This window comes from Squalius cephalus (assembly GCF_949319135.1).
Source record: "Squalius cephalus genome assembly, chromosome: 24".
NCBI classification, from domain to species: Eukaryota; Metazoa; Chordata; class Actinopteri; order Cypriniformes; family Leuciscidae; genus Squalius; species Squalius cephalus.
In genome coordinates this window covers 7,157,774-7,170,785 of record NC_137145.1, presented here as the reverse complement: position 1 = coordinate 7,170,785, position 13,012 = coordinate 7,157,774, and the positions used below count along the sequence as shown (strand labels likewise).

The 13,012-nt window shown below is 41.5% G+C and overlaps 1 protein-coding gene across 1 annotated transcript; it reads left to right on the top strand.

Moving 5' to 3' along the window:
* Positions 1-7,832: 7,832 nt before the first annotated feature.
* LOC307152216 (trace amine-associated receptor 13c-like) lies at positions 7,833-8,900 on the top strand (the record flags this gene model as incomplete). Its single annotated transcript, XM_079860648.1, has 1 exon — positions 7,833-8,900. The coding sequence occupies one exon, from the start codon at positions 7,833-7,835 to the stop codon at positions 8,898-8,900; it is 1,068 nt and encodes a 355-aa protein (XP_079716774.1).
* Positions 8,901-13,012: the final 4,112 nt, after the last annotated feature.

Genomic DNA, 13,012 nt, shown 5'->3' with positions numbered 1-13,012 from the left:
GCTTTGTCCTTCCTGAGGTGTCGACGGTTTCTCCTCAGAATGTTTCCTGAGTCAAGCTGGACATCATAAGATCTGTAGTCCACAGGTTTCACAACAGTCGCTTTTCTCCATATTTTGTTAGGCTCTCCTGGCTGGACATGAACTCTGTCTCCTTCTTTTAGAGGATCTAGGTCCTTCGCATGTCTGTTATAGTATACAGCCTGACGGTTTCTGTTTTCAATCTGCTCTTGTCGTGAGTGAATTACCTTTGGTTGTAGCAGGTTGTCATGCATGGGCATCAGAGTTCTAGTTCTCCTACTGAACAGCCGCTGCGCTGGACTTGCTTTGATCCATTGTGATGGTGTATTTCTCTGATCAAGCATGGCGAGGTATGGATCCTTACCATCAGCTTTTGCCTTTTTCAACAGTCGTTTTGCAGACTTTACAGCTGATTCTGCCATCCCATTGCTCTGTGGGTATGCAGGTGAAGACGTTTTGTGTTTGAATTCCCACTGTCTACTGAACCTTTTGAAATCTTCTGATGTGTATTGTGGGCCGTTGTCAGAGATAACGACATCCGGTATACCGTGTCTTGCGAAATGGGCTTTCAGCTTATGGATGACAGTGGTGGATTGTGTGTCAGGTAAGTAGTCAAGCTCCCAGAAATTAGAGAGGTAGTCAACAGTGATTAGGTAGTTTCTGCTGTCTAAAGTGAATATATCTGTCCCCACCTTAGACCATGGGCTACTGGGTAGTTCGTGAGACTGTAGAGTCTCCTTCTGCTGTTTCACATCCATAGACCTGCAGACGTCACATTTCTCTATGAATGTCTTTATCTGTTCATTCATCCCCGGCCAATAAACACATTCTCTTGCCCTTCTTAGGCATCCCGCTATGCCCAAATGTGAGGAGTGAATGCGCCGAACAATGTCACCTCTGAGTGCATCGGGGGTTACAACTCTCTCCCCCCTGAAGACAATTCCACCCTGGGCACTCAGTTCCTCTTGAAAGGAGTGATAGTGTGCAATGTCGCTCGGTATGTCTTTCTTGTTCATTGGCCAGCCTTCTTGTATTAATTTAATTAGTGACTGCAACTTCCTGTCTTTGCTTGTTTCCTCTCTGATGGCCTGGAGTCTTTGTTCCGCAATATGTATGTGCTGGACCATGTTTATGCTCTCAATCTCCATTTCTACTGAACCCTCTGATGCATGTTCAGGTAAGTATGCGCGGCTCAGCGTGTCAGCTAGCAACATGCTCTTCCCTGGAATGTACTTGACTTCAATATCATATCTCTGCAGCCTAAGTAACATTCTTTGCAGGCGTTTTGGGGTGTTCAGCAGGGGTTTTCGTACTATATTTTCCAGTGGCTTATGATCGGAATGTACATTGACTTTTCGCCCGTATGTATACTGATGGAATTTTTCCATACCGAAGACAATGGCCAAACATTCCTTCTCTATTTGGGCATAACCCCTTTCTGTCTGAGTTAATGCCCGGCTTCCATAAGCAACTGGTGCCCCCTCCTGAAGTAAAGCGGCCCCTAACCCAGTCTCTGATGCGTCGCACTGAAGTGTCAGTGTTTCATCTGGGTTATAATATTTGAGAATCGGAGCTTTGGTGATGGCGTCCTTGAGCCTTGTGAATGCTTGCTCTTGCACATCTGACCATTCCCAGATACTGTCTTTATGGGTTAACTGCCTCAGTATCTCACAGCCATCTGACAGGTGATCACAGAATTTCGAGAGATAGTTTACCATGCCCAGGAACCTTTGGACACCTTTAACATCTTTTGGACGTGGCATGTCTCTAACCGCTCGTGCCTTTTCAGGGTCGACTCTGAGCCCGTCAGCGGTAAGTAAATGTCCGATGTAGGGAACCTCGCTCCTTCTCAGTTGAAACTTTTCTGCGTTCAGTTTGATGTTTTTTTCTCTACATCTGTTTAGCAGTGCTCTCAGTTTGGTGTCGTGGTCCTGGTTTGCTCTTTCTAACGTCTCACCCTCTCCTGTGATGAGGATGTCATCAGCGATGACATAGATACCTTGCAATCCTTCCAGAGCTTGGCTGAGCTTCCTCTGAAACACCTCTGGTGCTGGGCTGATGCCCATTGGCATCCTCAGCCATCTGTATCTGCCATACGGTGTGGCAAATGTGGTCATGTAACTTGACTTCTCATCCAGGTTCACATGCCAGAATCCATTTTTGACGTCACACACCGTGAAGACTTTTGCCCTTGACAAATCTGGCAGTATGTCGTCTATTGTCGGCAATGGAAAGTGACATCTTTTCAGAGCTCTGTTGAGTGGTCTTGGATCTATGCATATCCTGAGGTTTCCTGATGGCTTCTTGACAATGACAAGACTGCTAATCCACTCTGTGCTGCAGTCCACTGGCGTGATGATTCCTCTTCGTTGAAGATCACTCAGCTCTGCTTTGAGTGGTGCCATCATCGCAACAGGGACCCTTCTCTTTGGCAGTTTTACTGGAGTTACTGCAGTGTCTGCTTCTATCTTGTACACGCCCTCCAGACATCCATCTCCCTGGAACACATCAGCATAGTCATTTTTGATATTATCCATGCTCCACATTTCATCTTTCATCTCCTCAGTGACGATGCTATCCACAGCCATGATGTTTTCATACTGGACTTTCACTAGATTCATGGCTTGTACTGCCCTGCTACCCAGTAGCGGCACTGCAGTCCCCTCATCTACAACCATGAATTCTAACCGGTACAGTTTTTTGTTTCTTGGATTCCTCAATTTAGATATACATTTCCCCAATGGCTGCAGTGTGCTTTTATTGTACATCACCAGCACTTGCTCAGTCTTTTCAATTTGTGTGGATGGATTCAACAGGTTGACAGGTATTATATTACAGCTGGCTCCACAATCTAACTGGAACTTCACCTGTTTATTCCCCAGGAGCATGGCAGCAAACAGTTTTGAAGGCGGCTGCTGTTTCTCCTTTGACACTGCGTTCACCGTCTCTACTGTTACACACAAGATGTCTTCATAACTTCCATCATCTGACTCCGTAATGTTATGCACTGTCTTTCCTGTCTGTATTTTTGTTCTGCACATTGTGGCAAAATGATTGTCTTTCCCACAGATTCTGCACTTTTTACCATATGCAGGACATTTTTGTTTGTTTCTTTCGTGCATTTTCCCGCAAAATTTGCAGTTTACAGTGCTCTTACTTGTTTCTTTTCGCACGGCCTGTTTTACCGCGTGCACTTCCTCTGTTACTCGTCCTTCAATCGTTCTGTTGTTTTCCCGCGACAACTCTGTTGCTCTGCAGATTTGCACACATTTTTCCAAAGTCAAATCTTGCTCCCGCAGAAGTCTCTCTCTCAAAGCTGAACTGTATATGCCGCAAACAATTCTATCGCGGATTAGAGAGTCTTTGATCTGGCCGAAATTACACGTACTAGCAAGCATTCTTAAGTCCGTTACATATCTGTCAATGCTCTCATCAGAGGACTGATTCCTGACAAAAAAACGGTACCTTTCAACTGTCTCGTTCACTTTTGGATTGCAATGATCATCCAAGGCACGTATTAAGCTGCTTACTGTCTGATCCGGAGACGATGCGGGAACCAGGGTCTCGCATAGTTCTCTTCCCGTCTCCCCGATGAGATACCTGAACACTTTTAGCTTCACGGCTTCTCCAGCGTCCGCCAAAGTGAGATCCATATACAGCATGAACTCTTCTTTCCACATTTTCCATGATTTCGCCAGATTAGCTGAGTCCAGGCACAGGGGTGGTGGTGGTCTCAGCCCCAGGGAATTCTCCATCCTCGCTGCGCCTGAGCTCTCTGCTCTCTCGACCATACTCTCGTTTTTCTAAATCTCCGTGCTTTTACTCTTTACAAAGCACCGCTGCCACCATGTTTCATTCTATTCTTTATCTATAAATAGAATGGACGGTTAACGCCAATATAGTTGCGTACACTTGAGTTTATTGAACAACTATAAACCCGCATGTGTGCTCAAAATGTAAACAACGGAAGTTCACAGGTGTTACACTTAATACAGTCTGTACTGCAACAACAACCATCCCAACAAGCCGCGGACCGCCAGCCATGCTTTCCAGTCTATTTACACAATTACTACTGAAAGAACTGCTATAAACGGCACAAGAAAAAGTTCGCGTGACTGTCGTCAGATTTTAAAGTCGTTCTAAAGGCTCTTTCGCGGTTGTGGCTTCAGTCTACTTCAGTGAGGCGCGGTGGTTTATGGGATGAGTAGTTCCTTCGCTCGGAAATGAACATATGTACACAGTCTTGTACCTTTGACTTTTTTTTTGATTTTCTCGCCGTTTTTTCACTCGAAATGATATGTTGTATGCCTATGAGTTCAGCCGTAGCTGGTTATCCTCAGACATGCTCTAAAACTCTTTAGATACGGATTTTCGAAAACGTCAATGGGAAAAATGAATGGGAAATTTACTTCCGGCACCGAAGCGCTCTCGGGCTGTGGGCGGGACTGTGATGCTCTATTAAGGCGGGGCTAACTCCCACTCGTTGAATTAACCAATCTTCGTCTAGCTAAATTGAATAGCTTTTCTAAATGAGTTTTATGATGTTATTTATGCATTTTCTTATTTTCTCTTAGAATCTTAAACTTTCTATTTTTTTTTTCCTTTCCCCACAGATATGAATAAAATAACTGTTTTATATATTCACAAGTGTTAGTCTTTTTTTTTCTCTCTCTCTCCTTACGTCAACAGAATCTCTCTAGTGACCTGGGTTACACTATCATGGCGTAATAATCTGTTTGGTTGTAAAATGTATTACCTGAGTGAAATGAAATCGAATATATCGTCCTGTGGAATAGGGCTTATTCGCAAACACCGGAAGTAGCTTGCCGCGGCCATATTGTTGACATGACATCTGACTCCTGCCGCTAGCCGCACGCAGATTTGAGTTGAGGAGAGCAGTAGCAGCTAGCCTAATGGCTTCATCTCGTCGATATAAAGATAAGATCAGCTTGATTGGTCTGGACCCATATCAAATAGACCCAATAGCTTTAAGTAAAGATCCGTCCTTATTGCCATCCGTAACTTATCCGGATATTTATAACTATCTCGTGCATACAGTATCCGCATACACTTCACACCCACTGTTTTGGGGATCTAGCTAACTTAAGCCCACGAAGGACATCATATTAATACAAATTTATTAATTTATTAATACTAATATATCTGTATATAATGTATTTGTACTAATTTAATAATCATCTCAATTTATGGCAGCTTCCTCTATTTGAAAGAGCAGTTTCAGCCACTGTTTACACTCACAGCTTACACTTACAGCTGTGATAAATTGATGGGAACAACAGACTTTGCTGTAAGGCATACCGTAAAACTTCAAATAATAGCCCGGGCTTTTATTTTCCCAAATCGCCGAACTGCACCGGCTTGTATTTGAGACAGGCGTCTATAAGAGACAGGCCTTTAATTCAGTGTTGTTGTTCATTGAGTGTAGCATATCCATAGAATTTAGGCTGACAGACAGAAAGCATGACAGTAAGAGTTTACCACATTATATTTCGTTTTATTTATAATTCGAATGTGTTTAACAAATTAGTTATGTAAGAATTACATTATATTGCGTCGTGTCACATCTAGGACAACTCGAGGTAACGTTATCACACACCGGTCGCGCACTTGCTCAGTTTATGGCCAGCAATATTTTTATGTTTAAGGACATTATAGAGTTAATATCTGTACTGTACTATGTTATGATTGTACTGTACAATTAAATACAATCGTTGCTAAGTCTGCAGTCTGAACACTTTACCTCAGAGCGTCCGTTAACTGAATAAATAGATAATATCATAATACCTCGAGTTGTCATTGACGCAGCGTGGCGCTTCTCGTCTTGTGTGCGAGATTATTGGCAGCATAAAAAAAACATTCATTTCTATCATCTTCACCGCGATACACCTCAACTACAAGTTCATTGGCGAATTCCTCCTCGGCGCTCCCGTCCACTTCTCCCTCTCCGCCTTGCTTGCACTAACAGCTCCCGCCCAGATGCGCACGGCTCTCTTGCGTGCGCAATCCGCACCATAGAACTGGTTTAAAAAGATGATCTGACAGGTTTTATAAGATTAAATACAAACCGAAACAAAAAAACAGACCAGGCCTCTATTTGAGACCGGCGTTTATTTACCCAAACCTGTCGTCACACCGGGCGTTTAAAAGAGACAGGCGTCTATTTGGGACTCGGCTATTATTTGAAGTTTTACGGTATATCCCTAACATTACCTGTGGCAAAATGATGAGAACAGACTTTGCTGTGGGCAGTTGGCTGAAAGTTTAGCCTATTTATTCTAGCTAGCCACAATTCTCTCCTGCGCTGGCTTAACTCCTCTGTCTCCTTCCCTTCAAATTTTCTTACAGTTGGAATTGCATGAAAACTCACTCCTGGGTTCTTATTACTGCTGTTAGAACAGCCGTGTATTACACAACACACCATCGCGCCGGTAAAAAATAAATAAATACAGCGATAATACCGACGACGCTTTGCTTCTCAATTGACAGACTGATAGTTGCCGTGGTTACTGTGTCAACAAAATGGCCGCCGCGAACATTCATGACGTAGATCGAATAAGCCCTATCATTCATTCACAGACAGCTTACGAAGATGTTCAACTAATAAAGATCTTCATCGCTGGCAAAAATATGATGCATTTGCAGATTTGCTCTCACTGACTGTACTGTAGGTCCACGGCCACTTCATCCAACGCTCTTGATGTCCTTAAATCTTCCTGTTACGACTCCGAGTCGAGTGTGAATTGAAATCGCTTCAGACGATTCAGTGCGTGCAGGAACTGAACAGATCATTCAAACTGATTCGCGAACCGATTTAGACAGATCTGCCAACTTGTTTGATGAAGTCTTTGAACAGAATCGATTCAAAAGAGTGATTCATTTGTGAATTGAGCATCGCTCAAGCCCAGAAAAAAGATACATCGCACTTACGCATTTAACAACACATATTGCATTAAAATAAAGTAACGAGAGGAACGTCGCCCAACGTAACGAAGTAAAAGTAGCCTACAGTTTTTTCATTAGAAATGTACTCGAGTAAAAGTAAAAAGTACCCACATTCAAATCTACTCTTAAAAGTAAAATTTTTCCAAAAAAATACTCAAGTTAATGTAACGAAGTAAATGTACTTCGTTACTACCCACCTCTGATTATCACCTCTGTGATTGCATTCACTTTCAATAATTCAATGGTAATTTGACAAGATCCCTTACTGAATCAACGCACTTTAGCTATGTTCATTTTTCTTTATGTCAGGGAATGTCCTTAAACACTAATTAAAGAAATATCTTTAGCTTGTTCTCTTCTTTTTAAACCGTTCTCAGCGAGCGAAAAATTAAAGCTTGCTTGACTGTGTGCAGCGCATTACAAAATTGAGTTATGATTGTTAAATCACTATTATTTATAGTTTGTTAATTATTATATTTATGAGAATTTTATTATTTAATTTTCATGATACGTTTTACAACACTGTTAATCTAATAGGAATGATGGTGGGGATGGTGGGGGTGGGGGTCATCAAATTCATCCAAAACATTTATGAATTTTGAAGCCAAATGCAGTTGCCAGAAGAAAAAAAGTTAAAGGTAGGCTCTAAACGAGCTACACCACAGTCCCACAAATTCAACGTCACCATCACTAATAAGCTTCCAACAGCTTTCAGGTTTATCTAAAAACTTTTTCCCAGAACGTTTGAGTTAAAATAGTTTGTAAGAACACATAACCATAATAGTTTTTTCATTATGCAGTATCAGAGTGGGTGAAAATGGGTGGGCCAGCCTGAGCTAGACACTGTATAAATGAAAGGACAGAAAGGAGAGCAGAACAAACTCCTAACAGGAGGAGACTCACTCATGGCCTATGAGACAGAGGATCATGAGACTCAATACTGCTTTCCTGCCATCAACTCATCATGTATCAAGGGAAAACGCTCCAGTTTTGAACATAATATCATTTACATTTTTGTATTATTGCTGTCAGCATGGACTGTGTTTCTGAACCTGCTGGTGATCATCTCCATCTCTCACTTCAAGAAGCTTCACACTCCAACCAACCTGCTTATTCTCTCTCTGGCTGTGGCCGACCTGCTTATTGGACTTATTGTGGTACCCGTAGAGGGCATCAAGCAAATTGAGACATGTTGGTACTTTGGAGACACTTACTGTGGACTGTTTGTAATTATTGTTAAGTTGCTCCTTTCTACATCTCTTAGTAATTTAGTTTTAATTGCTGTTGATCGTTATGTGGCTGTGTGTTACTCTTTACAGTACCCACAGAAAATAACCATAACTAAAACCTTAATAAGCATCTGTCTCTGCTGGTTTTGCTGTTCATTTTACATTATTTGGTTTGTAATTAGTAATGGATATTTTAACATCTCAGACAAAACAATGTGTTATGGCCAGTGTATTGTTTTGATTACTCCGGCTTGGAGATTCACTGATTTGATATTTTCCTTCTTATTTCCATGTACTGTCATAATCACTGCATATTTGAGGATATTTTATGTTGCACATCAGCAAGTGAAGGTTATTAACTCTCAAATGAATGGTGTAAAATGTGTAATGGAAGTTTCAGTTAAGAGGAAATCTGAGACTAAAGCTGCTCTGACATTAGGAATCATTGTGACGGCTTATCTGCTTTGCTGGATTCCATTCTATATCTGTTCTCTAACAAAACCCACAACAATTACATCCACTACAATGACATTACTACTATGGACCATTCATATAAACTCAGGTCTGAATCCTATTGTCTATGCTTTATTTTACCGCTGGTTTAAAATATCAGTTAAACACATCTTAACTCTTCGAATATTTCAGCCAGCATCCTCTCTGATGGACATTTTTACAGATTGTCATTCATGAATGTAGGGAGGAGGGGGGTTAACAAATACACAAATACCGCTATTACAGAATATGTCATATGTATTTAGGTGTTCAGGTGCAAGAATGACAGATACAATTTAGTGATCAACATTAACCTAATAATGAAGAGAGAGTTCAACCAAACATTAAAAAAATTATAATCATTTACTCAACCTCAGGTTGTTCCAAATCTGTTTTTAAACACTGAGGGAGATGTCAGGCAGAATGATTGCCTCTGACACATTCCAATTTCATTGTATGAGCAAAAAACAACAAAAAACAACAACAACAACAACAACAACAACAACAACAAAAGGATGAAATGAAAGTGAATGATGACTGACGTTGTCAGATACTGCCTAGTATCTTTTTTTGTGTTCCAAGGCAGCATGACATGTATCCTTTACAGGCAATCCTATTTGAGAAATTTGTGAAAATTGAAAACGTAAACCCAAGAGGTGGACGATGTACTAGAAATGTTGATAGTACTTATATAAACTTATGTCATACAGTAGTTAAATGCAGAAATACAAAATAGTTATGTGTAATAATTGTGTGTACTGTGGATTTTTATGCTTATTAAAATATCTTGCTATTAGCTCAAATTCGGTTTGAAATTAATTCAATCAGGCCAACTTTCATCAATAGTTTATTTATACATGGCAACAGTTATGTTTGTTTGTACAATTTTGTTCTGGGTCAAATTGAATGAAACATGATGAAGCCATGCCTGGACAAGGCGAGGAGATCAGCAATATTTTACCCATCTGCTAAAATAAAACATGCTACAGTAGTTCACATATTTGATAGTTGCACACAATTGTAAGACAGAAAAAATGGCTTAATACAAATAACAATACACAGAAGAGGTAAACAAGATTACATCACTAGCCTAGAATCACTGACATCCATCAGCTAAGTTGTAGCTGAAGATGGAGGTGGGAGTCTAAATGCAGCTAGCATTATCATCTGAATAGAGTGAATTTAAAGGATCATTGTAACAAGGTACTTGTCAAATCATGGGTGAACTGATGCAAGCATAACTGATGTGACCTCCCTGAACTAACATGATGCTTGATTTATAAATCAAGACTTCTTTGGTCTCCGCATTAGTAGCACTATTTGTGTGGTGTGCAGAGCTGTAGTGTTCCAAGTCACTTAAGAAGTTCCATGATGGTTTGGAAGCAGAGGTAAAAAAAAAATGTTTAATTCAAGGTCAAATGTTTTTTAATATGTCTAAACATTTTCTAAAATATTTATATTTATAGGATTAAAGAGTAGAATAAAAATCTACATAGACATTATTCATTAAATAATCTATGTGACTGTAGTATTGTATGACCCACACACACGCACACGCACCCCCCCCCCCACACACACACACACACACACACACACACACAATCCCTGGGTGCATAACTACCTAAATTATGCCTTTATAGTCTAATCATAATCAAGAGATTTAATAAATTAATTTCAAATGCCAATTATTTTTGAGCCCCAGGGCTCCAAAGCTCTAACAGTGAATGGTAAAGTCGAAAAGAATAGGGTGATCAGAATCGTCTCTTAGTTCCCTCACAGTTACACATAGCCTACAGCGTGCATCCTTTTATTGTAAATAGCTGAATAGAAACAGCCAGAAACTTCGTCAAAAGTGCAGTTTACGAGCTATTAGCGGCCGGCGGCTTGAGTGCTAATGTTGAGCTATTAGCGATACAGTCTTTGGTAGCAGTGGCTTGAATGGTTTCAGTGCAGGTTTAAACAGTGGCGATAGATAAGATAGATAAGATAGATAAGATATGTGGCAGTTTGCAATTTTAGGTTTAAGTCCGACTACGCCAATGGTCCGGGAACCCACAGATTGTTCAGGTACACAAAGCACGCAGATACGTAGTGGCTGAGTCAGATAACAGACAACAGTGATAGTACAAAACGGTTTATTCAAAAAACAACATTTAATAAAATACAACACAAGTAATAAATCGTAGAGTCAGATCAAAGAGTCAGAGAGTCAGGTCAAACATCACACAAACGCACACACACACACACACACACACACACGCCTACCACTTCAGAACCTGGGGGATTTGTCCTGACTATCAGATCAACACAGCAACCACTCGTGCTCTCTCACAACACTCCACCCGTTGTGAACACTGCAGACTGTCAGTCAAACCACCACCACACCCAGAAGACTTCAGGAACCACGGGTACCCCAGATTCTGAAGGGAGAAGACAAGAACAGTCAATAATATAACAATAAACAAAAACACAAAAAAACACATACACTTTCCACATAAAATTCTGTCAATGAAACCTATAATCACACCTGGCCATAAAGGCCTATCTCTCTCAATAGCGATACCAGCCAACCAGCTGATGCTCGTGGACCGTAATCAGCACAGTAGCGGGCGATAACGGGTCATTCCCCTATTTCTGGACAAACACATATCCAAAATCACAAACAAAAGAAATCAATTCAACAAACAGAAAATCAATTCAACACAAACAAAGCAGAAAATGCAAAAAAAAAAAAAAAAAAAAAAAAACGCTCCTAATAATGTACAAATATAAGGGTGACACACATAGACCTTCGTCACTATAAGGCTATCCCCCATCCTCAGTCCACCCGTAGAGAAACACTGTCACAGCCCCAATTTAGATGTATCCTGGCAGGCTGTACGCTCGACGCGCACTCTGATCAGCTTAGACGTCGTCCTCAGAGCCTTCGGCAAAGTTACACTGAATTATTATATGTAGTCACAGACGCGAAGCAGAAACGCGCAGTAGGATTTTACGACGAGGTAGGATGAACCGATAGATATGGCTGTAATTTTGCGCTACGGTAGGAAAATCTGACAAGGTAGGACAGATCGACAGAACACCGGCTCTCCCTATAAGCGAACTAAGCGGCTGCTTAGGGCCCCGCCGCCACTAGAGGGCCCCCTAACTACAGATGGTAGGCCTAGGCCTACTCGCCGGTGTCGCCGCGGTTTAACAATCAACCAACCGTGTAAAATCGTTTTCTTCCCTGGACATGGAAATTTGGCCGCAAAAATGAAATCGGGTGCAGAAAAAAGGAGAAAAAAATCCCATTATAGCAGAGCTACTACTCTAACGAAATCCAAATTTGAATAAGTTTTTACTGTAGAATTATTTTTGCATTAATTTTGGAACTTGGCACATTACACAATGCACAAAGAGCTGCCTATCAGTGGCGGTTCTAGGGGGGGGGGGGGGGCCCGGGGGGGGGCCCGGGGGGGGGGGGGGGGCCGGGGGGGCCAGTGCCCCCGTGTCAACAAGCTTGGCCCCCCCTCTGGCCCCCCTAAATTTGGAATCGTAAAATCACACCAAACAACTGCGCATTTATTCAGTTGCGGCGCCTTCATCTAGACTACACTGCAGCACGACGTATATTCACATCAAATGTTAACGCAGAGGAACGGAACACTGCAGTTCACAAAAGTTCATTATTTGCATGTGCTTTAAAGCCTTGCCGGTTAAACATGACATTCGCTGCTGATGCGCTGTTCAAACATGCTAGTCGAGTCCCACAATAGATAAATAGCCCTGGATAAGATGCAGTAGGCATTTTTGAGGAAAAGTACTTCAAGTGTTGTTTCTATATGATTTTTAGGTGCTGAATCCATTTCTGCCGTATAACAAGTTGTAAACATCACTGTTTTGGCATAAACAATAAAAACAAAATGGCTGCCAAAAAAAAACGTTTTAATGCATTTATTGCAGTTTAAACATTAAACATTAGAACTAAACTATGCATTCTCAGAATATTTAAACATGTAAACAATGAAAAAACAACATTAACATGAAAGGGACAGTTTTTAATGGCTGCTGGAATTATGCCAATGTACCAATGTACACTGGGAAGCATATCTCAAGAAATATGCAATTATGCCCAGCGCGAAGAGGGGGACTTGGAATACACATGACCCCAGGGGGCTGCATATGGAGAATCACTGGGGTGTCCAGCCGCAGGTGGAATATTTCAACCCCAGGGGTGGCAAGGTGGCTTGCCGTGGGAAAGACACATGCTCAGAGAGGCTTACAGTGGAATACACACGTGGGGGTCGCCCAGAGGGGGAACCATGCAC